At 44.9% G+C, this 27827-nt stretch overlaps 1 protein-coding gene across 1 annotated transcript in view; it reads left to right on the forward strand.

Moving 5' to 3' along the window:
* The first annotated feature begins 4377 nt into the window (after window positions 1–4377).
* LOC120045886 (protocadherin-15-like) overlaps window positions 4378–27827 on the forward strand; it is a 282158-nt gene continuing 258708 nt past the window's right edge. Inside the window, exons 1-2 of the mRNA XM_038990815.1 lie at window positions 4378–4624; window positions 22138–22203. Coding sequence (XP_038846743.1) covers window positions 4378–4624; window positions 22138–22203 — 313 coding nt within the window. The remainder of the gene's footprint in view (window positions 4625–22137; window positions 22204–27827) is intronic.

Genomic DNA, 27827 nt, shown 5'->3' on the forward strand with positions numbered 1-27827 from the left:
CCATAAACCTAAGCTTGGGTGGGTTCTTGTCAGGAATGTCAAACAGCAGCTCCCCGAAGGTCGACATGTGCATGTCTCGCGCCTCGCGGTAGCTCTTATTGTCTAGCCTCATGGTAATGCCCTCGCGGCCACCAGCCGTCAGCACGGCCACCAGGTCCGAGTCTCCTGTGCACACGGTCACACTACCTTTCAGAACGTTTGCCAACTCACGAGCAGCGGTCGGCCTCTATGCCCGTACACGCTAGACAGGCGTCTCTCAGCGTAGACAATTGTACAGTCTCGGGGTCCGCGAAGGTTGACAAAGATGCCCTCGTGTCCCTCAGCCTGTCTATCGAGCCGTCGGCATAACTGGCACTAGGTCTGACAGTTCACACTCAGGAGGGTTCAGCTCTTCGAACGCGTCGGCAAGAAGACAGTCGTCCTGGCACTCCTGTACTCCAGGTACTTCTGGGGAAAGACACCAGGTTATCGACCGAGGTTCCCTCTAGGAGCTGATCCTCAGAGAGTCCCCTTGGCGCGTCACTAGAAACAACTTGTTTTTCATACCCATGTCGGCCAAAAGCTTCATCATGGTGTATTCTATGGCGCACAGATTACGTTACAGAAGTCAATGTGAGGCGCGGTGTATATTTTAGTCTCATTTCCCTCACAGCAGGTTTAGGAGCTCTCGCTCCGTCCTTTACAAGGACTACACACTGACTGCCTGTCCTTTCCGAGATGTAACAACTCGCCAGGGTTCTGGCCATGCTAACTATGGACGTCTGAGGATCATCCCAGATATAGTCAGTTCCTTCACTTTGTGGATTACCATGAGATGGTCATCAGAGTCCAATCCTGTTTTTGCCCACGGTTTGTCGATCAATTCAAACGGCGCCAGGTGAGGGTTTGCGAGCATCGCGTGGATGGCCTTGTGTTTCAACCCCATTTCGGTCAATGTGTTATTCAGTGGAACGGGCGCGGGACTGAGTAGGTCGAAAGTTTGTCTAGAGGCACAGTGGAACCGGGCAATATGTAGCCTGGGTCCCGCTGTACGGTTGGAGCTCTCGGCCCTCGCTGGAGACAATGGGCCCTGCTACAACGAACTGCTCTAGTGCTGGGACACGCGAGCCTGTTTGGATGGTTTGCAAGGGAGCTATTGCGGTGCTAGCAAGGACACTAGATGTGGTTTAGTACTCTTTACCTGGTCGATTCCAAACAGGAGAGACTGAATCGACTTCTCGGGTGATTGTCACCGGTACACTCTTCCTGGTGTTCACTTTCGCTTGGTTGAAAAGTATGTTCCTGTAACACAGATCGGTGGGCTCTAATCGGGGGGACTCTCCCCTTGCATTTGACGCTCCGCTGGCCTCGAGTCTCTCGACTCTCATGTTCACACACGTAGGAGCCAGACAGTTGAGCACCTGGGAGAGAAACAGTTCAGCCACGGGAACTTGCGGCGCATAGTCTTAGAGATCGTTGGCTTAAACAACTCCGTATGGTAACCTGGTTGGTGCCTGGTCTGACTATCACCAGATACGCAGCAGACCGCTCTGCCATGCTGGGGTACGTGAGCGAGAACATCAGCCACGTAAGCCACAGTTGCGTGTTGTATCGCCACAAGGTGGCCTGGTAAGAATGCTTTGTTTCGGTCTTAAGCTCCAGCAGTGCTACGTTTCCGGTCACGGTGTCGTGGGCCACTAGGTCCACCTCTGTGTAGAAGCCATGTGCAGTGGAGGACTTGCAGCCCCGCGTACAGCCGTTGTGGTACGGGTAGGATCCGGGTTTACGGGACCTATCGGGCGTTGGCACACCGGCAACCTTGAGGCCTGCGCAAATGGGAGCAAGACGCAGAGCCTCGAGCTGCGTGAGAATGAGGGGGATACGGGGCCTACGTCGCACAGTCTCTTCTTTCCGTTGAACACGCCCTTGCACTGAGAGTCTACCGCAACGCCTATGCCTGTGGACATACGGCTCCTATCCCACAGGCGTCTGCAGGCGTCTGGAGTCAGGGCTTACACCTGAACAGTTGCAGCAGCGCTTCCTTGAACGCAGACCCCTTGGAATCGGGCGCGTTAAGGTTTCTTAGGTACTCAGGCAGCCACTCGAGCGAGCTCTCGGGTTGGCGTTCAGGTCCTTCACAACCCTGGTGAACAGATCCATGCTTATCATATTGTGCCCGGTTGAGCGCTTCCTGCAGCACATGATAGAAGTTAGGGTTCTGGTGATTCCCTTAACCTTGTACAACGGTGGTCGGCTGTAGACTTGGCACACAGCTCACCACCGGAGCCCCGGAACTCGATCGCAGGGTCCTGGAGCTTCATTGTATTAAAGTTCTATGAGCGGTGGTTGCTGCTGTGAAAACCCTGTCCCTTTGTGAGAAACAGAAAGTGGCACGGCTAAGTTACACCGTCAGTAGTAAAGAAGTACAAAGCAGAAGCTGGGATCAAGGATCAAGGGATCCCCTGTTAGAGATTAGAGATATGAATCGCAAAAAAACAATGATGGGAGGCGTTGAGTCTCTGATATCCGGGAGCAAGAGCTGTTTAACAGCAGAAAGTTATGGGTCCCAAACGGCCCCTACTGAGCGCGGCCCGTTTCAGGGGCAAGCTGGGAGCCCATTGCTGTCATCACATCTCTCACCGTGGGGTTTCTTACCATTCCAACAACATTCTGTACTTCATCAACAACAAGCATGGTTCAAGGCCACATGCAGGCAGAACTCAGACTCGAGTACGACTTCCTCCTCCGAAGCAGACCTGACTACGAGTACGCGTACATCCACCTGGGGATTGCCCTCATCACGCTCGGCTTGTCTTGCCATGGTGGTGAGCATAGTACTCAGCTACTTCGCCTCCAAGAGCAAGCGCAAAATGGACGACTCCGAAGGCCCCTACAGGCGTCCAGAGGCCGTCAGGAGCACCAGGACCGTGATTGCGTGCCTCATCATGATGAACATTGAGCTGTTCATGGCTGTGTGACGCGGGCTGCATGGAGCTGCTTTACCAACCCATGATCAGAGACGCACAAAGGTTGCATAACATGGAGTGCGCTATCGCAGTGTTCAACATCATAATCTACATCATGTACGTGGTGACCATGGTGCTGACGTCAACCGTGCTAAAGGGGAGCACGAAGTAGCCACCACGGTTGATGCTCCACGAGACATGCCCGAGACCGTGCCCATCCCCCCCACAGCTCGTGACTACTCAGCAGAAGCATCAACTCTTACAATTCACAGTCGAGTTTCATTTAAGGGCCTCTGCCCCTCGGCTGTATGGGCTGAGACTTTGTGGGGGAAGGCTAAAGGGGAACGCAGAGCCACACAGGCAGTCACCAGCCCCTCAGGGCTCACCAGCAATAGAGAGAAGCAGATGCTCTGTACGGGGCCTTGGGAAGACATGACGCCAACCTTGCATGCAGTCCCTCAAGAATAGACCCTACCCTACGTGCCATTCTAAAAACTTGTTATATTACACGTGGCTTATTTTATATTTAGTTCCTTATTAGATCACGGAACCGAATGATACGTCGGCGACAGCAAGGGAACTATTGTCCAACCCAGTGGCCCACTATCCTGTTTCACTTGACCATACCCCTCATAAGTTTTGCTATGTATGTGAATAAATGACAAGGGAACAATGTACTGAGAGTCTTGTGAGTTTTTATTGACACATGTTCAAAGAAACATACATTGTAAATAGGCACATGTCAAATGTTAGGTGTGTACGGCGATGAGAACCCATACAGTGTCCGGTTCATATTAGCGGTAATCGTCACTTCTTTATTACAACCAGAGCAACATTGCAGCTAGGACAGTGGGAGACGTGTCAAGAAACTCATTCTTGAAGAAGGGGTATAGGCAGCATCCCACCACACACAGGCAATTTGCTGAGATGTACTTAGAGCCTCCAGTCCTCACACAGCAGGGGTATATCAGTCCATTACAGTGTCAAAAACTCATTCTTGAAGAAGGGGTATAGGCAGCATCCCACCACACAGGCAATTTGCTGAGATGTACTGAGCCTCCAGTCCTCACACAGTCAGGGGGGTAATATCAGTCCATTACAGTGTCAAGAAACTCATTCTTGAAGAAGGGTATAGGCAGCATCCCACCACACACAGCAATTTGCTGAGATGTACTTAGAGCCTCCAGTCCTCACACAGTCAGGGGGTAATATCAGTCCATTAGCCATACACACAGAAAGAACACGACGTTGGTTATAGAGGTTTCAACAGAGACATTGCAAACCTCTGCAAATATTGCAAATAGCTCGACAGCAGCAACTAAACTATCTTCGCACTCTAATCAAACTGTTAGGACAACCTAAGCTTAGCCCCTATCCTATCCTACCCTCGTAACTCCTTCATCCACCTCAGGTAACCGCAGACTACTAGGCTATGGCGGCCTGGTACGACTGCCTCCTCTTGAAGGACAGGACCCTGACAGATTACGAGAAGGAAAAGCTGGACCGTGTGAACGTGAGAGCCGACAGCGCCGAAGGTGGCGATGTGACTATAGGCCCAACGGACAGTCTCTTCACCCAGACCCATGTATGTGCCGTTAACGCACTACCACCATCTCGAGCCCTGTTAGCCATCATGGCGTGCACGTTCCCCGAGAGTGAAAAGTTTGTGCGACTATCCCGTGAGACATGTTCACATTGAACCAAGGCAGCTGCTCCATCACGCATCACAATCCCCCGTCAAGTCAGCGAGGAGAGGAGAAGAGTAAGCAAAGTATAGATGCGATAAGGTAAAAGAGAACATCACCATCCTATTCACACTACACACACAAGTGGAAAGACACCGATCCACCTGGACATGGTCCCCATGCTTATGTGGTCAGTGACCACAGCCATTGACGGAACAGCCAGCCCTCAAGACATGGACTCCACTGCCAGCTACCAAGACCTGTGGCTCATTTCAAATCGTTACACATTCACTGTACAGCATGTGCTGATGACACAGAATATGAATAAAAAGCTCAACAGCCCTTCTCCCAGTTCAGTGCCTGTTGTTACATTGACTATTCATCTCTACCCTACACCTGTCTTTCAGTCATTACTATGCAAGGCATACCTCGCAGTGTTTCGTATCCCACATAGGATAGACTGTGCACTCCCAGCACTTACACAGACGAGGGGTAGCACTATGCATCACTTTCCCAACTCTATTTCAGGCACAACTTATTGTTTACATTGGGATGGAAATGTAGCACATACCCCTGACAGACATGGTCAATTAGTCAGCCCTAGCAAGCAACTCCCGAATGCACTCTGTGAGACTGAGACAGAGTATCATATTGTAGCCTATGCCAGGTGCGTATATTATAGACGCAGAGATATTTAGCCAGAGACTAGGACAGTGTGTATGAGAGACAAACCAATAGACAGGGGCGAAGTGCAGCCACTATCACCTACATCGGACAAAGAAGGACATGAAACCAACAGTAGGGGGGAGCGACGGGAAGGTACATGCCGAAACACACCGGGTGACAGGATGGTTAGGATTACTATCATGCTCACCAGACACAGTGGTCCTAAACAACAGATATGTTATTTCTATAGTTTTACAATACTTTTGGAAATAGTTAGTTGATAATCGGGGACAGCCTGTCACTTCGCACACAGGGCCCTTGCCCGTAATGTGGCGTGTGTGAATTCTGGGGCAGGATGTTTGACTAGTATCCACTTGGTGGTAGTGTGGTGCAAGTAATGAATGTAATAACCCTCCCGTTGTCTCGGCGGGTCAGAGCGACCCCGGGCAGTTCCGAGTTGATTGCCCGTGTCTGTGTGTGGGTCGGAGTGACCCCGGCAGCGTTAGCAAGGTGTATGTTGTAACCCTCCTGCCCCTGTGTGGGCGGGGTCATAGTGACGTCAGAGGGGTCAGAGTGACCCCGGTGGCGTTAGCAAGGTGTATGTTGTAACCCTCCTGCCCCTGCCCCTGTGTGGGCGGGGTCATAGTGACGTCAGAGGGGTCAGAGTGACCCTCGGCAGCGTTACCTGTCACTTCCCCCGTGTCTGTGTGGGTCAGAGAGACCCCGGCAGGCCGGGGTCACAGTGACCCAACACCACCACCTGCTGGATACTAGTAAAAGGTCCTGCCCCAAAATTGACACTCTCAACATTCCGGGCAAGGGCCTGTGTCGAATACGGCCCTCTGTCCCCCATCGGGCCCTTGGGCCCCGTGTGAGTTTGGATATCGAATCTAAAAACGCCCCCCTACAAACTACTTTCCCTTGGTTGTGGAAATTGTGCCTTTCGGGTATGGCTGTTGTTACACAACCTTCCCCTTGCCTCGGCGGGTCAGAGTTACCCCCGGCCAGCGTTACGAGTCGATTCCCAGTGTCTGTGTGGGTTAGAGAGACTCTGGCAGCGTTAGCAAGGTGTATGTTGTAACCCTCCTACCCCTGTCTGGGCCGGGTCACAGTGACCCGGGCCCTGTTGTAGGCCCTGCGTTATGAGTTGTTCCCCTCTGTCCCGGGGGCTTGGGTCAGAGTGACCCCGGCAGCGTTAGCAAGGTGTATGTTGTAACCCTCCTACCCCTGTCTTGAGCTGGGTCGGAGTGACCCGGGGCCTGTGTTAGGAGTTGTTCCCCTCTGTCTGGGCCGGGTCTGAGTGACCCCGGCAGGGACCAGTTGTCCCCAACAACTCAGTGCACGACCTCGGTGCTATAACACGGGGAGGCCAGCCGAGCGTCCCGGATGGGACCGAAGGGGCCGAAGGGCCCGAAGGAGCAGGCAGGGCCGACCACGCGCCTCGTCCATTCGCGTGCCTCGTCCCATTCACGTGGCCACCGTAAGCAGGGCGTAGAGAGGCTACTAATATTGTCAGGAAGAAGAAGAAGAAGAAGAAGAAGAAGAAGAAGAAGAAGAAGAAGAAGAAGATGAGGACGAGGACGACGACGAGGAGGAATAAGACCCCGCCGAGCGTGAGCCCTCCGCCTACGACAGTAAGCAGGGCGTAGAGAGCCTACTAATATTGTCAAGAAGAAGAAGAAGAAGAAGAAGAACAAGAACAAGAAGAACAAGAAGAACAAGAAGAAGAAGAAGAAGAAGATGAGGACGATGATGAGGACGACGACGAGGACGACGACGAGGAATACGACCCCGCCGAGCGTGTTGCCTCCGCCTACGACGCCTCGCAGTCCCGGTTTCAGCGCGGCTCAGGTCCTGGAACAGATATCCTCCAGCGTCGACCAAGAAGACGAAGAAGACTACTGCGATTCCGAAGAGGAGGACGTTTCGGAAGATGAAGACGGTGAGGAATACAACCCCGAGCGCGACGCAGACGACTACGAAGACGACTCGGCCTCGCGGTCGTGCTCCTCTTCGGAGGAAGAGCCGGAGGGAGAGCGAGAGGGAGACGCGGCCGCTGGCCGAGAGCGAGACAGAGAGCCAGACAGAGAGCGAGCCAGAGACAGAGAGCGAGAGCGAGACAGAGCCAGAGAGCCAGAGCCAGAAAGGGAGACGTTGCTGTCAAAAAACGGCAAAATCAAATGGTCCTCCGTGGCCTATCGCGGCCCGGACCGGCCCCGCGCCATCCGCCGGCCCTGCCCCGCCGTGACGCCGGGCCCCACGGCCTACGCCGCGTCGCGAGCGCTCGACATCGCGTCCGCCTTCCGTCTGTTTGTCACACCGGCGATAGAAAGGATCATCGTGGACATGACGAATCTGCAGGGGGTGAGAAAATACGGCGACGGCTGGCGACCCATGGACTCCACCGACCTGCGCGCCTACGTAGGGCTGCTGATCCTAGCCGGCGTCTACAGGTCCCGAGGCGAGGCCGCGGCCAGCCTGTGGGACGCCGAGAGCGGCAGGACCGTGTTCCGCGCCACCATGCCGCTCAAGGCGTTTCACAAGTACTCGAGGCTGCTGCGATTCGACGACCGCCAGTCGAGACCCGCGAGACTCGCCACCGACAGACTGGCGGCCGTGAGAGAGGTGTGGGACCTGTGGGAGGAGCGGCTGCAGGCCCTCTACAACCCGGGGCCCGAAGTGACGGTGGACGAACAACTGGTCCCGTTCAGAGGTACCGTCTATGCATCTGTGTACGTACGCGTAGCGTAGAGAGCACGGGCAGTCTATGTATCTGTGTTTGTACGTGTAGCGTAGAGAGCACGGGCAGTCTATGTATCTGTGCATAGAGAGCGGTAGCAGTCAATGTATCTGTGTATGTACGTGTGGCGTAGAGAGCACGGGCAGTCTATGTATCTGTGTTTGTACGTGTAGCGTAGAGCACGGGCAGTCAATGTATCTGTCTATGTACGTGTAGCATAGAGAGCACGGGCAGTAGTAGCACGGGCAGTAGTAGCAATCGGCAAGAGTAGCAACGTGGAGCACGGGCAGTAGTAGCACGGGCAGTAGTAGCAATCGGCAGTAGTAGCAATCGGCAGTAGCACGGGCGGCGGAGGCGGCTGCGTGTAACGTAAACGCAGTGCGCCCCGATGGTGAGCTGGTAACGATGACGCTGGTATCTGTGTTTGTACGTGTAGCGTAGAGAGCACGGGCAGTCTATGTATCTGTGTATGACGCTGCTAATCTCCTCTCCCTCTCCTCTCCCTCCCCTCTCCCTCCCCTCTCCCTCGCCGAAAGGACGCTGTCCTTTCCGACAGTACATTCCCAGCAAGCCGGCCAAATACGGCATCAAGTCGTGGGTGGCCTGCGACGCCAAGTCCAGCTACGCTTGGAAGATGCAAGTGTACACCGGCAAGGCGGCCGGCGGAGGCCCCGAGAAGAACCAGGGCGCGCGCGTCGTCCTCGATCTGACCGAGGGACTGCCGGGCGGTCACAACGTCACGTGTGACAATTTCTTCACCTCCTACGAACTCGGGCAGCGGCTCCTCGAGAGGAACCTCACCATGGTGGGCACGGTGCGAAAGAACAAGCCCGAGCTCCCTCCCGCGCTGCTCCAGTCCAAGGACAGACAGGTCTCGTCCTCCAGGTTCGCCTTCACGCCCACCGCCACTCTAGTGTCCTACCTGGCAAAGAGAAATAAGAACGTGCTGCTTCTGAGCACGCGGCACGCGGAGCCCGACGTTAGCGATCGCCGAGACCGGAAGCCGGCCCTCATCCTAGACTACAACTGCAACAAGGGCGGCGTGGACAACCTAGACAAGGTGGTCGGCACCTACAGCTGCAGACGGATGACCGCCCGCTGGCCCCTGGTCATCTTCCACAACATCCTCGACGTGTCCTCCTACAACGCCTTTGTCATATGGCGAGAGATCAACCCCGACTGGATGCCCGGGAAGCGGAACAAGAGGAGGGTGTTCCTGGAGCAGCTCGGAAAGGCGCTCGTGAAGCCCTTGATCCAAAGAAGGCAGCGTCTCCCCCGCACCGAAGCCGCCTCAGCACTTGTCAAAGTCATACGGGGCGAGCGTGTATCCGCCGAGGCTCGTCCGCAAGCCCTTGAGCAAGCCGTCGGCCAGGCCGCCGCCTCCGACCCAGCCCCGGCCGCCCGGCTGGAGGCGAGTAAGAGGAAGAGGTGTCAGCTCTGCCCACCCAAGAAGGACGCCAAGACACACACCGCGTGCTGCAGGTGTAAGAAATACATCTGCAAAGGCTGTTCACACCCATACTGTCACACTTGTGCCCACTGGGCCTTTAGCCAAGACGGGACAGGGTGACCCGGGTGGGACACTGTGTGCTAGGCATAATAGGAGGACAACGGGAGGGTTATAATATGTCATTTTTTTCAGACAATTGTATCTTAATCCACTTTTTTCCTGGTGTCAATTATTATATGATTGTTTCAGGTATAGGTTACATTGTATGGACCCATCTACACTTTAAAAATAGAAAGTCTAAAAACATCATGATTGTCGAATGAAACCATGAGAAGTATTGCACCTAAGCTAAGATGTGGTGTTTGGAGGTTGTTTGAATGTAAACCCAATGTAAGTGTTTTAATAACCAGAATGTGTTTTAAAACAGAAATGTACAGTAGTACTCTGAAAGGTTCAAAGTGGTTCTTCAACCTGAATAGTAGTGTTTTTAACCTCGGTGTACCCCCCGCGTGTCACGATCGTCATAAGGAGTGGACCAAAATGCAGCGTGGTATGTTTACATCCTTTTTATTAGGAAGAGAAAACTAAAATAACAAAAACAATAAAGCGAACAAACGAAACGTGACACTCAGAGTACTGCTCACAGGCAACTATACCCAGACAAGATCCCACAAAGCACAAAGGGGAAATGGCTGCCTAAATATGATCCCCAATCAGAGACAACGATAAACAGCTGCCTCTGTTTGGGAATCATACCAGGCCAACATATATACATAATTACCTAGATGACCCACCCTAGTCACACCCCGACCTAACCAACATAGAGAATAACAGGCTCTCTATGGTCAGGGCGTGACACCGCGGGACGGTTGAGTTAACTTAGGATAATGTGATTAGCATGAGGTCGTAAGTAACAACAACAAAAAAATCGCAGGTCATAGACATATCTGATATGGGCAGAAAGCTTAAATTCTTGTTAATCTAACTGCACTGTCCAATTTATAGTAGCTATTACAGTGAAATAATGAAAGGCAAGGGTAAAAAATCAGGAAGACGAGAAAAGAGAGGCGGGGAAAAGACAGGCGCTGACAGGACGAACGCTGGTAAGCTTGACAAATAAGACGAACAGGGGACACACAGGGGATAATGGGGAAGATGGGAGGGGGGTGGAGACAATCACAATGACAGGTGAAGCAGATCAGGGCGTGACAATTGGTTTATAGCCTAAGTATTGATTGATGATAAGGGACTATAGAGAATATTTTTTGTGGAATTCCACTGTAATTTTTAAAATGCTTTATTTTGACCGATTAGAAACGGGAGGGGCAGTAAGATGGTACATTTTGTTTACATTTTACCCACTCAACCGCACAGCCAAACTGTAAAAAATGATTCTGGGATAAATTGAAATTGACAACAACAAAAAACACCAACATATACTTAATTAAAATGTATGCAAGTTGTCTAGCGGTAACGCATCTGGCTTAGACAGGACACCCCTCTCCCCATCAATCGGGGTTAAATTCCCTGCTACAACCCTTAAATCTGTTTCTTACATCTATCTATATCCTCTCTTTCATTTCATAACTGTTTCAATAAATTGTAAAAATAACCCCCCAAAAATGTCTACAAGATGTACGCAAGTTGTTTAAATGATTTGTTCATTTAAATAGAGTATGTTGCTCAAAATGTGATTATCTTTCATAGTGATGCACCGATATTACATTTTTGGCTGATACCGATATCTGATATTTTCCTTGCCAAAAAAAACAATACCGATAACCAATATAAATATATATATTTTGAAACATTCTAGTACAGTTAAATAGTTAACAAACACACATATGGACGCAGCGGTCTAAGGCACTGCATCTCAGTGCAAGAGGCGTCACTACAGTCTCTCGAAACCAGGCTGTATCACATCCGGCCGTGATTGGGATTACCATAGGGCGGCGCACAATTGGCCCAGCGTCGTCCGGGTTTGGCCGTGGTAGGCCGTCATTGTAAATAAGAATTTGTTCTCAACTGACTTGCCTAGTTAAATAAAGGTTACACACACACACACTAACAAACCACAATGACCAAAAAGTTATTTTGTTGCCATTTACGTATGTCGAAATGACGAGTAAAACATAATCAAAACCTATTTCTTTCACTTACTTGCTGTGCTGTTTTGTTGTTCATTTGTTCAGTTGGTTCATTCTCAACCAGGATTTATATGGAACGCTGTTTGGGTCTTTAGGCTGACTGGGGAGGTGATTTCACACAGTCACAGTCCTGTGATAAGAGCTACAGTGCTAATATTTACCTAAACTCTTCACAGTTGTGTTCTGTGGGTGTCACCGAGTAAGCTGATAACCCAATTCATTGCTTCACATTCCAACCTTGTTTAACATATCTAGTCTAAATATGGCATGATTCCACCAATTGTAACCTGCATCACTTTCAAATGGGTACTTTTATTTTGAAGGCAAACCACAAATTCCACTATTGTGTCTAAGCCTTATTGTGGCTAGCTTCACAACACGTAACCCGGTCCGGTCGAGCCTCACTAGCCAGATGAAGCTAGCTGGCTGATTATAACGTTAGCTTTGGGCAACAGGGTTAAGTAGCTGGCTAGCTATTTATTTTCATTAACTGAAGTTCAATTTCAATAGGCGAACAACAAGTGGCTACCTAGCTAATACTTACTTTCAAGGATTTCTAAATCATTGCTACGAATAATGAATATAACTGCAGTTTCTACTGGTCGTTGTTTTCAGGCTGGTTTTATTGGTGCTAGCTAGGTACCAAGCTAAAGCTAGCTAGCTCCCTGAGAAGTTGTGGTCAAACAAATAATGCTTTATTACCAACGCAGTATTGTAAACACATCGTCCATGGCCGGTGTTTGTTTGTTTGCTGCCTTTTATATACAGCTTTGACAGTGCTACTGATAGTAGTGGTGGCGCTTGGCTTGCACGTGTAAATTCAGAACACACAACATTCTCTAATAGAACTGTGTTATTTATTTGTCAAATTAAAAGCTTATTTAAAGTGTAAAAATAGTGTTATTGTCAAAAAGTGTTATTTGACGTGTATCTCTTTTGACACGCAAAGACCCAAACGGCGTTCCATAGTATGTCGTGAAGCTAATAGCAGTGATGCTATTACTGTGTAACTCCGGTAGGGCAATATCTGAAAAATAGCGCACTTGGTAGTGTGTACCGGTGCTCGACCAGTCGTGAAAGCCAACATCACCCACGACAGAGAACGGTTGATTGTCAAGGGCAAGGAATTACATTTTCTTGGATTTAACCTTTCAGTGATACCCATCCCGGATCCGGGAGCATCCTCATCAAAAAAGCTGACTAGCATAGCCTAGCCTAACGGGACAGGGATATCATATAATATAATTTTCATGAAATCACAAGTCCAATACAGCAAATGAAAGATAAACATCTTGAGAATCCAGCCATCGTTTCCGATTTTTAGCAAATACACAATATGTATTTCTATTAGCTAACCACAATAGCCAAAGACTCAACCGCATATTTTCACCATGTTTCTACCGCATAGGTAGCTATCACAAAACTGACCAAATAGAGATATAATTAGTCACTAACCAAGAAACAACTTCATCAGATGACAGTCTTATAACATGTTATACAATACATTTATGTTTTCGAAAAATGTGCATATTTGAGGTATAAATCAAAGTTTTACATTGCAGCTACCATCACAAATAGCACCAAAGCAGCCAGAATAATTGCAGAGAGCAACATGAAATACCTAAATACTCATCATAAAACATTTATGAAAAATACATGGTGTACAGCAAATGAAAGATAAACATCTTGTGAATCCAGCCAATATTTCCGATTTTTTTAAGTGTTTTACAGCGAAAACACAATATATATTTCTATTAGCTCACTACAGTAGCCAAACACACAACGCAATTTACTCCCCGCAAAATTAGCTTGCACAAAACCGACAAAATAGAGATAAAATTAATCACTAACCTTGAACAAATTCATCAGATGACAGTCTTATAACATCAGGTTATACAATACACTTATGTTTTGTTCGAAAATGTGCATATTTAGAGCTACAAATCCTGATTATACATTGTGAATACGTAGCATCGATTCACCAGAATCTCCAGAGATAATTTGGACACTCACCTAATCTGACCAAAGAACTCATCATAAACTTTACATAAAAATACTTGTTGTATGGCAAATGAAAGATACACTGGTTCTTAATGCAACCGCCGTGTTAGATTTTTAAAAATAACTTTACCATAACAAACAGCTTGCGTTATTGCGAGACAGCGCTCGCCAAAACGGCAGAGAATAGGAATCAACATTTTCCACAGATATACAAAATAACATCATAAATTGTTCTTACTTTTGCTGAGCTTCCATCAGAATCTTGTACAAGGAGTCCTTGGTCCAGAATAAATCGTTGTTTGGTTTTAGAATGTCCTTTTCTTCTGTCGAATTCGCGCCACAATGCTAGCCAAGCTTGATAACGTTCCCATCTTCTCTCTAAGCAAAGAACGGAAAACTCCAAAAGTCCCAATAAACGTTGAATAATCTGATAAAACTCGGTTGAAAAAACATACTTTACGATGTTATTATCACATGTATCAAATAAAATCAGAGCCGGAGATATTCGCCGTGTAAACCGAACGCTTATCATAAGACAATATCGAGGTGCTTTGCGCGCCTTGGTAGAGAAAGGAAATTCCTGACCTGCCACTCCAAAAGCTCTTGTTCGACCTCAGATCAAGCTAGACACCCCATTCCACCTTCCACTGCCTGTTGATATCTAGTGGAAGGCGTATGAAGTGCATGTATATCGATAAATATAAGCCAGTTGAATAGGCAGGCCCTGAAACAGAGCCCCATTTTCAGAATTTTCACTTCCTGTCTGGAAGTTTGCTGCCAAATGAGTTCTGTTTTACTCACAGATATAATTCAAACAGTTTTAGAAACTTGAGAGTGTTTTCTATCCAATAGTAATAATATGCATAAATATATATAGAATATAGAATATATGCATATTGTATGATCTAGAATAGAGTACGAGGCCGTTTAAATTGGGCACGACTTTTTCCAAAGTGAAAATAGCGCCCCCCTATTGACAAGAAGTTAATGGATTTTGCCTTTGATTTGTCTCGCTGAAATGTTGTTACTCTTTCAAATGACCACTCAACTTGTTGACTGCTCGATCCACACAGCAGACATTGTGGGCTAGATTTGGAATGCTGTTTTGCTCGTGTAGTGCAAAATGTACCTACGTTATATACAGTTGAAGTCGGAAGTTTACATACACTTAGGTTGGAGTCATTAAAACTCATTTTTCAACCACTCCACAAATTTCTTGTTATCAAACTATAGTTTTGGCAAGTCGGTTAGGACATCTACTTTGTGCATGACACCAAGTAATTTTTTCAACAATTGTTTACAGACAGATTATTTCACTTATAATTCACTGTATCACAATTCCAGTGGGTCAGAAGTTTACATACACTAAGCTGACTGTGCCTTTAAACAGCTTGGAAAATTCCTGAAAATTATGTCACGGCTTTAGAAGCTTTTGATAAGCTAATTGAGACCATTGATGTGTGTGTACCTGTGGATGTATTTCAAGGCCTACCTTCAAACTCAGTGCCTCTTTGCTTGACATCATGGGAAAATCAAAAGAAATCAGCCAAGACCTCAGAAAAAAAATTGTAGAACACCACAAGTCTGGTTCATCTTTGGGAGCAATTTCCAAATGTCTGAAGGTACCACATTCATCTGTACAAACAATTGTGCGCAAGTATAAACATCATGGGACCACGCAGCCATCATACCGCTCAGGAAGGAGACACGTTCTGTCTCCTAGAGATGAATGTACTTTGGTGCGAAAAGTGCAAATCAATCCCAGAACAACAGCAAAGGACCTTGTGAAGATGCTGGAGGAAACAGGTACAAAAATACCTATATCCACAGGTAAACAAGTCCTATATCGACATAACCTGAAAGGCCGCTCAGCAAGGAAGAAGCCACTGCTCCAAAACCACCATAAAAAAGCCAGACTACAGTTTGAAACTGCACATGGGGACAAAGATCGTACTTTTTGGAGAAATGTCATCTGGTCTGAGGCAAACAAAAATAGAACTGTTTGGCCATAATGAACATCGTTACGTTTGGAGGAAAAATGCAGAGGCTTTCAAGCTGAAGAACACCATCCCAACCGTGAAGCACGGGGGTGGAAGCATCATGTTGTGGGGTGCTTTGCTGCAGGAGGGACTGGTGCACTTCACAAAATAGATAGCATCGTGAGGAAGGATAGTTATGTGGATATATTGAAGCAACATCTCAAGATATCAGTCAGGTAGTTAAAGCGTGGTCACAAATGGGTCTTCCAAATGGACAATGACCCCAAGCATACTTCCAAAGTTGTGGAAAAAATGGCTTAAGGACAACAAAGTCAAGGTATTGGAGTGGCCATTACAAAGCCCTGACCTCAATCCCGTAGAAAACTTGTGGGCAGAACAGAAAAAGCGTGTGCGATTAAGGAGGCCTTCAAACCTGACTCAGTTACACCAGCTCTGTCAGGAGGAATGGGCCAAAATTCACGCAAATTATTGTTGGAAGCTTGTGGAAGGCTACCTGAAACGTTTGACCCAAGTTAAACAATTTAAAGACAATGCTACCAAATACTAATTGAGTGTATGTAAATTGATCAGCCACTGGGAATGTGATGAAAGAAATAAAAGCTGAAATATATCATTCTCTCTGCTATTATTCTGACATTTCACATTCTTAAAAGAAAGTGGTGATCCTAACTGACTTAAGACAGGGAATTTTAACTAGGATTAAATGTCAGGAATTATAAAAAAACTGAGTTTAAATGTATTTGGCTAAAGTGTATGTAAACCTCCGACTTCAACTGTATATATATACACTGCTCAAAAAAATAAAGGGAACACTAAAATAACACATCCTAGATCTGAATGAATGAAATATTCTTATTAAATACTTTTTTCTTTACATAGTTGAATGTGCTGACAACAAAATCACACAAAAATTATCAATGGAAATCAAATTTATCAACCCATGGAGGTCTGGATTTGGAGTCACACTCAAAATTAAAGTGGAAAACCACACTACAGGCTGATCCAACTTTGATGTAATGTCCTTAGAACAAGTCAAAATGAGGCTCAGTAGTGTGTGTGGCCTCCATGTGCCTGTATGACCTCCCTACAACGCCTGGGCATGCTCCTGATGAGGTGGCAGATGGTCTCCTGAGGGATCTCCTCCCAGACCTGGACTAAAGCATCCGCCAACTCCTGGACAGTCTGTGGTGCAACGTGGCGTTGGTGGATGGAGCGAGACATGATGTCCCAGATGTGCTCAATTGGATTCAGGTCTGGGGAACGGGCGGGCCAGTCCATAGCATCAATGCCTTCTTCTTGCAGGAACTGCTGACACACTCCAGCCACATGAGGTCTAGCATTGTCTTGCATTAGGAGGAACCCAGGGCCAACCGCACCAGCATATGGTCTCACAAGGGGTCTGAGGATCTCATCTCTGTACCTAATGGCAGTCAGGCTACCTCTGGCGAGCACATGGAGGGCTGTGCGGCCCCCCAAAGAAATGTCACCACAAACCATGACTGACCCACCGCCAAACCGGTCATGCTGGAGGATGTTGCAGGCAGCAGAACGTTCTCCACGGCATCTCCAGACTCTGTCACGTCTGTCACATGTGCGTGTGAACCTGATTTCATCTGTGAAGAGCACAGGGCGCCAGTGGCGAATTTGCCAATCTTGGTGTTCTCTGGCAAATGTCAAACGTCCTGCACGGTGTTGGGCTGTAAGCACAACCCCCACTTGTGGACGTCGGGCCCTCATACCACCCTCATGGAGTCTGTTTCTGACCGTTTGAGCAGACACATGCACATTTGTGGCCTGCTGGAGGTCATTTTGCAGGGCTCTGGCATTGCTCCTCCTTGCACAAAGGCGGAGGTAGTGGTCCTGCTGCTGGGTTGTTGCCCTCCTACGGCCTCCTCCACGTCTCCTGATGTACTGGCCTGTCTCCTGGTAGCGCCTCCATGCTCTGGACACTACGCTGACAGACACAGCAAACCTTCTTGCCACAGCTCGCATTGATGTGCCATCCTGGATGAGCTGCACTACCTGAGCCACTTGTGTGGGTTGTAGACTCCGTCTCATGCTACCACTAGAGTGAAAGCACCGCCAGCATTCAAAAGTGACCAAAACATCAGCCAGGAAGCATAGGAACTGAGAAGTGGTCTGTGGTCACCACCTGCAGAACCACTCCTTTATTGGGGGTGTCTTGCTAATTGCCTATAATTTCCACCTTTTGTCTATTCCATTTGCACAACAGCATGTGAAATTTATTGTCAATCAGTGTTGCTTCCTAAGTGGACAGTTTGATTTCACAGAAGTGTGATTGACTTGGAGTTACATTGTGTTGTTTAAGTGTTCCCTTTATTTTTTTGAGCAGTGTATATATATATATATATTCTTAGAGCTATGGTCTATTTTCCTGAATTTCCGCCTGACTGACGTGCCCAAAGTAAACTGCATGTTACTCAGGCCCAGAAGCCAGGATATGCATAAAATTGGTAGCATTGGATAGAAAATGTTAAAATATTTTCTGAGACTATAACACAATTGATATGGCAGGTGAAATTCCAAAGAAAAACCAACCGGAAAAAAAAAATTGGAGCTCCCACGCTCTTTTAATGGAAAGCTGTGGGGTCTATGTATTTCCAGCTCCCAGATTGCAATTCCCATGGCTTACACTAGATGTCAACAGTCTTTGTTCATTGTTTCAGGCTTGTTTCTTCAAAAATGAGAAAGAATTTGGAGTTTTCATACAATGACTCCCGGTTCAAAATCAGTCTGTTGGCGCACTTACTAATTTTACTTTTCTATATAACATACTTATTTCCGTATGAAATATTATAGTTTATTTACATTTTAGAATACCTGAGGATTAAAATTAAATAAATCAATTAAATGTAGTTTGACTTGTTTGAACAAAGTTTAGAGGTAGCTTTTTGGACTCCTTTGTCTGCATGTTGAACGGGTGGATTACTGAAATTGATGGCACCAACTAAACTGACTTTTTGGGATATAAAAAAGGATTTATCTAACAAAATGACCATTCATGTTGTAGCTGGGACCCTTGGGATTGCAAACAAAGGAAGATTTTCAAAAGTAAGTGATTTATTTAATCGCTATTTGTGATTTTATGAAGCCTCTGCTGGTTGAAAAATATGTTGACGTGGGGTTCCGTCCTCGAACAATCGCATGGTATGCTTTTGCTGTAAAGCTTGTTGTAAATCGGACAACGCAGTTAAATTAACAAGAATTTTTGCTTGTCAATTATATAAGATACTTGTATGTTCATGAATGTTTAATATTCCGATTATTTATTTGAATTGCGCGCCCTCCAATTTCACCGGATGTTGTCGTATCCCTAAATTAACACCCGTTCGCTTAATCCGGAAGCCAGCCGCACCAATGTGTCAGAGGAAACAACGTTCAACTGACGACCGAAGTCAGCCTGCAGGGAAGCATGATGTAAGATGCAAACATCATATTCCAACTGATTATAGGCTACTAAGCCAACGACTTACCGCTGCGCCACAAAATTTTGATGAAAGCAGTGGAGAAAGAAATGTATATCTGATAATCACACACTGCTATTTAAGATGTCACTAATCTGCATTGTGAACAGATAATGAAGCTCTGAGTAATGAACCATTTTCCGGCACAATTTGGTGAAAGCAATGAAGCCTTCAGAGTGCCTCAGTTTCCCAAAACTGCTGGTGGTTTGAACGCTGTGCTTGACAATGCCTGCCAAAATGGTATGTAATGGCAAATTATCAAATACATAGAACAATGTTAAACGTTACGACACTTCAGAAAAAGGGTTTGAATTCTGCTCTGAACAGGATTCAAAACATCATAATGGTGTTTAGAAGCTTTAAGGAGAGGAAACTAGACCAAATGAGAAGGTTTCTATGTAACGCACTTAGGCATAGTGGGTGCGGAGTCAGGTGCAGGAAGCAGAAGGTACAGAACAATGTTTTATTCCGGCACAGAGAAAAATGTTCACGCCAATACTGGGCGCACATAAAAGACCGGCACAAAACCAGGACCCAACCAGTCCGGAGGAAAAACAAAGGGAAACGCACTACCACAAACATACACAGAGGAAAATAAGCCTGCACAAAGAGCAGGCGGGCCTTACCGGCTTAAATAGCCCAACTAAAAACCTAAACAAGAAACAGGTGTAACCAATAAGACAAAACCAACAGAAAAGGGAAAAGGGATCGGCGGCAGCTAGTAGACCGGTGACGACGACCGCCGAGCGCTGCCCGAACAGGAAGAGGAGCCACCTTCGATGGGAGTCGTGACATTCTAATTCTGCACTAAACAGGACTTGAAACACCAAAATAGTGTTTTAAACCTTTTTTGTTAGTTCTCCCAGTCCCTGGCAAGGTGTTTCACAATAATTGATTAAGTGGTGTTACAACACACCACGTAATGTTTTAAAACATCTCAGGATGATTTGTTTCAATACTCCAGCAAAGTTAAGGTTTTGTCTCCTTCAGCTTGGTGGCAGCTCAGTTGTCACTAGTGTTGGTGTTAAAAAACACTTAATTTTAAGTGTACCACTATGTGGCTCCACTTTTAGGATTGTTCCACGCTGAGTGAGGACAGGATGTGTCTAGTTATGGAGGAAGAGATCACTGTGATGTTCATCATAGTTATATGTATGAACAATGCCCTTACATTCTAGGTCACATTGAATTGGACATGGCCTGTGTAGTCCTGGTCGATACCCAGCCTCTGGTTACAGAGAGACAGTATTGACAATGTGTCCAGTTGTGTTTGATGGAGAAGATACAGTATCTCAGCACGTTTTAGCTCAATTTTCTTAACAGGCCTAGGTGGACTGAACGTGAGGGTGCAGTTTAGTTTTAGTTCTATACACTATGGGGTTTTCTCTAGCTTCTTCTGCCACTGCTCAGTTTGTATTGATTTTCACTGGTAATCATTCTCTATACAATCAGTCCAACTCTCATTATGTATTTGTGTTTGTGCGAGAGAGAGGGAGAGTGAGGGAGTCCTTCCCTCTCCTATCTGTCTTTCTCTCTCTCTCTCTCTCTCTCACCCCTTTCTCTCCAATTCCATTTTCCTCCTCTGTGTCCATGTTCTCATTACGATAAGTTGTGTTCTCTTCCAAACAGCTTTGCTTTGGCGCTTGCTGGTTGCACAATGGTTGGCTGGGTGCCTCCACTCCCCCTGCTCAGTTTGTATTGATTTTCACTGGTATTCACTCTCTATACAATCGGTCTAACTCTCATGATGCATTTGTGTGTTTGTGTTTGTGTGTGCGCGTGCGAGCGAGCGGGAGAGTCCTTCCCTCTGGTGTATGTGTCTGCTGCCTCCTGTCTGTTGTGTTCTCTTCCAAATAGCTTTGATTTGGTGCTTGCTGGTTGGACAATGTATCCCTCGTCTTTTGGGCTCTCGTACCCCTTTCCCTATTGAACCAAGTTAACTCGCTACACACCTCCTGACTTCTTCACAATTTAGCTTTTTAGGATTTGCCCTGGCCGGCCAGATAAGTGGATAAATCTATAAGCAGCTTTGCTGTGGTGTGTGTATATGTCTATACCAACTTCAACAGTAGGTTTCACACCACATTACCAACCTGAGGACCATTACGGGGTGTGGTATTTAGGGAGTTCAGCATGACTAAGCAATATTTAGTCGTATGAATACAGAACTCGTATGAATACAGAATTCCAAGGGCGGGTCAGTGATCAGGAAGCATCTCTGATATTCTCTTCTAACTCCGGGATTTTAGCCGAGAGGGAAAAGTAGAGAATATTGGAAAACAAACACACAAACACCAACACCCTGGAAAAGATGTCAACACTAAATGAAATATGGTGTTCTCTTTAGATGATTTTCAAGAGACAATTGTATGTAGAAAATAGGCTAACTATGTTGTGATGAATGTATCTTTAGAATTGTTTCCTACTCCCACAGCAAATAACATCCATCCAAATATGTATTGAGTTGAAGAAGATGTTGTAGAGCTGTTAGTTATTATGATTAACTTACTCTCTACTCCTTCACTCCCCTCCCCCTTTCCTCTACTCTAATGTTTTTTCTCTCCTCTAACATCAAACCTCTTCTCCAAACCAAAAATGTCATGCTATTCTTTTCTCCCATGGTTCTTTTCTGCTTTCCTTTTGGCACCACTAACCCTGATCTCTACAGACTGGCGGTACGAGGGTAAGAGGGTAACCCTTTACTTTTCCTCATTCTCTCTATCTAGCTTATTTTTTCTTGGTGTGCTCGGAGTAATTTCCATCTGTGCCGCTCCCTGTATTGAACACTGTGCTCATGTTGTCACCCCACATGGTTGTCATGTATTGTCGTCATGTATTGTTGTGAGTTGGTCATCACTGTGCTTTTGTATCAGTGTCCTTAAACCCATCAACGTGCTTCAACATTAATAGAAAGGATGAAACCATTCATAACCAGTTATGACAGTTGATATCAGCTTATGACATTAAGGCTCTTTGTGGAATTGATGTGTTTTATTGCCTTCTCTCTCCACCATACAGAATGTAAACTGTCCCGGTCAGGCCCCCCTGCTACCATAGTGACCATTGATGAAGAGAGCCCCAATGGTACGTACTGCCTTTGTTTTCTCTGTACCTGCTAGGCTGTTCAATATATGGTATTCATAACATACACTACTGTTCAAAAGTTTGGGGTCACTTCGAAATGTCTTAGTTTTTGAAAGAAAATCACATTTTTTGTCCATTAAAATAACATCAATTTGATCAGAAATACAGTGTAGACATTGTTAATGTTGTAAATGACTATTTTAGCTGGAAACGGATGATTCTTTATGTAATATCTACATTGGCATACAGAGGCCCATTATCAGCAACCATCACTCCTGTGATCCAATGGCACGTCGTGTTAGCTAATCCAAGTTTATCATTTTAACAGGCTAATTGAAAACTATTTTTCCAATTATGTTAGCACAGCTGAAAACTGTTGTTCTGATTAAAGAAGCAATACAACTGTCCTTCTTTAGACTAGTTGAGTATTTGGAGCATCAGGATTTGTGGGTTCGATTACAGGCTCAAAATGGCCAGAAACAAAGAACTTTCTTCTGAATCTTGTCAGTCTATTCTTGTTCTGAGAAATGAAGGCTGCGTTGCGACACCATGTATAGCTTTGTGAAATGTTAGGCTTGACATAAGAAAATCAAGACCAGGCCTACCAATACAAATGTGTACATTAGCTAAAGAAAAGCTATACAAGCCCTGGTACCACAGAAAGCCAATCATCGATTCGATAGGCATGCAGCCGCATAGACATGGAGGCCGCTGTTCAAATTACAAGTAGCCCAAAAACCTGCAACCCGTGACCAATACATTTTCACCCTCTGCATTGTTTTCAAAGTAGCCCAATTGCAGGAAAACCGCGGACATGGCAACCCTGACTCCTTTCTCATTCCATCTTTCCCCCGTTCCTCTGGAGGGTCCTTCTAATTACCCAGAAACATGACAGTGAAGTAAGACACTCTCAATTGTTTTATTTCCTTCACACATTTTAATTAAGACAATCTAAGTTTGTTATTTTGTCTCTGGTGCACACCTGTTTGCCTCTTTTTCTTTTATTGCATTACACATTTTGTAAGGGTCTCACATTGATATGAAGCTGTAATGACTGTGTCCTGTAATTATAGAATGGTTCCTATGCTAAAAGAAGGGCTCTGATTATTCTTGTTTCAGTGCTGTAATGTTAGTTGTAATTCTGTGATGTGCCTTCACTTTTTCTGGCTTCAGAGGCTGGTTTGGTATTCTAGAGCCGTCTCTCTGTGATTCAAATGCCTGGCAGCAGAGTAGAGAGAAAGAGAGAGTGAGTGACTGAGAGAGTGTGTGTGTGTGTGTGTGTGTGTGTGTGTGTGTAAGCAATGTGCGCATATCTGTGTGTGCCGTGTTAAAATAATTGTAAGGCCAGCAATATGTAATTAGAGACTGTGGCTGAAAGGATGGGATTAGTCCCAACACCTGCTTCTTCTCTGGATTAGAGAGAGAGGACCAGGGGAGGGAGAGGGAAAGAGAGAGATTGAGGGGTATGGGGGAGATGAGAATGGTGCATAGAAAGCTGTAGAGCAAAGAGAGAGGGCAGAATGTGTGGACAGTGTGCATACTGTAAACTCTTGGAAAAAAGGGTTCCAAAAGGGTTCTTCAGCTGTCCCCATAGGTTAACCCTTTTTGGTTCCAGGTAAAACCCTGTTTAGTTCCATGTAGAACCCTCTGTGGAACCAAATGGGTTCTACCTGAAACCAACAAGGGTTCTTCAAATGGTTCTCCTATGGGGACATCTGAAGAACCCTTTTTGGTTCTAGATGACACCTTTTTTTCTTAGTGTAGGTGCTTGCATACTTGCCTCCATACATGTGATGTGCTAGTAAATGAAAATGTGCATATAATTTACCCAGACTTTCCATTTTACTGTCGTTTTTTATTTAATGTATCACGATGGCCTCGTGTTTGAATATACATGCTAATTCAGTGGAACATCAAATCTTTAGTGGAAGGGTAGAACACCAGTTGAAATTTCTCTCTGTGTCTACCCATTTAGTCTAGTGGGGTTGCTAGTGTAGTGTTTTGGTATTGTGAAGCATATTCCTCCATTTGATGGGTAAATAAAGGCCACAATTACAGTATTATGCTGAGATAAATGGTCAGATTAATTAGCTGTGTTCTTGTGCTAAATTACTTACCCTCATTAGAGGCTATAGAGATGAGTTCCTTTGAAGTATAGCAAGAATTCTGCATCTTCATTTACATCCACTTAAATTCTTTGTTTGGATTTTTGCTTTTTTCATATGAAAACCTCTATCTCTGTTATGAAAATCAAATGAGAACATCAACTCCCAAAACGGATCACTAAATCAAATGAAATATACTCACTCTATTCATATTTACAATATTATATAAAACCCTAATAGAGAACTCATCTGAACAGCATACAGTACATTCCCAACTGCCATGCAATTTTATAAGAAGTAGAAAGAAATGCCTCTAACTTCCTAAACTTGTTCTCAAGTCTATTCTGACATGACTTTATAGCCCCCACTACATTATTCAATTGCCTCTCCCAGAGTGTGAGAGCATTGCCATGTTAGATTAAGGTTTCAGAATTATCAGTATATTTGTGATTTTGGATTCACGTCTCTCTTAAGAAATCCTGGGGTGAATTTTCACAAAAAAGGCATCCACTCTTAAGTTGCTTAAAAAATGTGGTCTCTATCTACAGTACAATTGACTTTACTCTAGTAGTTTTGTAGCCACATAAGTAATACGGATTAAAGGTTCAAATGTCATTGTTTTTTATTTCTCTGTTTTGTTGGCTTTGTGTTCATTTCATAATACTTTACATTTCTAATTATAATAGGACATTGGTGTATTTTACTGATTTAATTTGAAACACGTTGGGAAGTGATCCTGATTGTCTTAATCCTCTCATTAGACTGAGTCGTAATTAAAAGGATAGGTCATTCTCATTTCATAATTGGAGCTCATTAATTTTTCTAAATTGTCAACAAAATCAGCACGTAGTTTCCTTTACTGATTTACTGTAGCCTTTGTTTCAATCGTCCTCATTAGGAAATGCAACTGAAAAAAAGATTTTTAACGTGCTTTTATGTGGGTGCCTTGTGTAGCCAACTTCTTTTGCCAATTAGCTACAGCCGGCCGGTGTGCGACCATGGCAAAGTTGGTTTGACTTTGGATAGCCTATCTGTTAGGGGCCATCAATATATTACACAATGTAAATAGGGCAATATTTTCATGTTGCACACCTTTTAGTTTTCTCATAAAATGCTTTCAATATTTGTAAATTAATTTCTACAAATTATAGCTGGTTTGAGGTTATATGTCATTGAAATTTGGAGCTAATTAAGTTTAAAAATAGTGTTCCATTGACAGTGACTTCAGAAAGTAATCACAACTCTTAACTTTTTCCACATTTTGTTGTGTTACAGCCTGAATTTAAAATTGATTACATGTAGATTGTGTCACTGATGTACACACAATACAACCCAAAGTGTAAAAGTGGAATTATGTTTTTAGATTTTTATTTTTTTTAAGTCAAAAGGTATTCAACACCTTTATTATGGCAAGACTAAATAACTTCAGGGGTAAATATGTGCTTAATAACCTTTTGTCAATAGGGGGTGCTATTTGCACTTTGTAATAATTTCGTTCCCAAATTAAACTGCCTCGTACTCAATTCTTGTTCGTACAATATGCATATTATTATTACTATTGGATAGAAAACACTCTCTAGTTTTTAAAACCGTTTGAATTATTTCTCTGAGTGAAACAGAACTCATTCTGCAGCACATTTCCTGTCAGGAAGTGAGATTTCTGAAATCGAGGTCCCTGTTCTGAGGTCAGTTTATAAGTCCCCATGTAAGCTATGGGGCTACATGCACTGCATACGCCTTCCTCTAGATGTCAGTAAGCGGTGAGAATTTGAATGGAGTGGATTGCACCATCTGGGGGACTATAAAAGCTCATGGAACGGAAGTACCGTTCTTTTCAACGGGGCGCCTGGCGCAAGAGGGACATCACAATGGCGTCCTGCAAAAGCTTTCGTTTTAGCAGTTCTATATCTCCGGTCATGTTTTTATTCGTTATAGGTGTTAAAGACATCATAAGGTAGTTAATTTAAACCGACTTATAGCAGTTTATATCAGTTTATTGCGATTTTCTGGGATTTCTTTGTGACGCGCTTTCACAAGTTGGACACCTCTCCAGTGGGTGGCTATCGTTAGCTGCTATTTCTACAGGAGAAGAGGACATCTTTCAACCAAAAGACGATTGTTCTGGAGAAAGGACACCTTGCCCAAGATTCTGATGGAAGCTCAGCAAATAGTAAGCAGTCTTTATGCTGTTAATTCGTATTTATGTTGACAAATGTCAAATAATAATTCCGCCATGAATTTCGGTGCGGTCTCGCTTTAGCGCACGCTGTATTGCGCAGTAACGTTAATTTTAAAAATCTAACACAGCGGTTGCATTAAGAACTAATGTATCTTTCATTTGCTGTCCAACCTGTATTTTTTTAGTCAAGTTTATGATTACTTATCGATTAGAATAGGTGCCTCTCCAAGATGGCGCCGGACAGATTGCTTGAAGTTTTGGCCACTAATCACATTGTATAACCACGATTTGTGCCGCTAAATATGCACATTTTCGAACAAACCCTATATGCATTGTGTAATATGATGTTACAGGACTGTCATCTGATGAAGAATATCAAGGTTAGTCAAAAATTATATATCTTTTGCCTGTTTGTTACGATCGCTAACCTTTGCTGCTGGTAAATGGTGTTGTGTTTCTGGCTATTGTGGTAAGCTAATATAATGCTATATTGTGTTTTCGCTGTAAAACACTTAGAAAATCTGAAATATTGGCTGGATTCACAAGATCTGTGTCTTTCATTTGCTGTACGCTGTGTATTTTTAAGAAATGTTTTATGATGAGTAATTAGGTAATACACGATGGTCTGTAGTTATTCTAGTTGCTTTGGTGAGAGTTGTGATGGTGGCTGCAATGGTAAACTATGATTTATACCTGAAATATGCAAATTTTTCTAACAAAACATATGCTATACAATAAATATGTTACCAGACTGTCATCTGATGAAGTTGTTTCTTGGTTAGTGGCTATTTATATCTTTATTTGGTCGAATTTGTGATAGCTACTGATGCAGTAAAAAAATGTGGTGTCTTTTGCTAACGTGGTTAGCTAATAGATTTACATATTGTGTCTTCCCTGTAAAACATTTTAAAAATCAGAAATGATGGCTGGATTCACAAGATGTGTATCTTTCATCTGGTGTCTTGGACTTGTGATTTAATGATATTTAGATGCTAGTATTTACTTGTGACGCTATGCTAGGCTATGCTAGTCAGCTTTTTTACTGACGGGGGTGCTCCCGGATCCATGCCCTTTTATAGACAAGCTCTTGAAGAGAGACCTCGCTTTTGGAAATCTCACTTCCGGATAGGAAATGGGCTGTAAAAAGAGTTCTGTTTCACTTAGAGAAATAATTAGAACGGTTTTAGAAACTAGAGAGTGTTTTCTATCCAATATTAATAATAATATGCATATTGTACGAGCAAGAATTGAGTACGAGGCCGTTTAAATTGGATACGATTTTCCCCAAAAGTGAAAACAGCACCCCCTATCCTCAACAGGTTTTAAAGCGAGACCGCACC

The sequence above is a fragment of the Salvelinus namaycush genome, chromosome 4 (assembly GCF_016432855.1).
Source record: "Salvelinus namaycush isolate Seneca chromosome 4, SaNama_1.0, whole genome shotgun sequence".
NCBI lineage: Eukaryota > Metazoa > Chordata > Actinopteri > Salmoniformes > Salmonidae > Salvelinus > Salvelinus namaycush.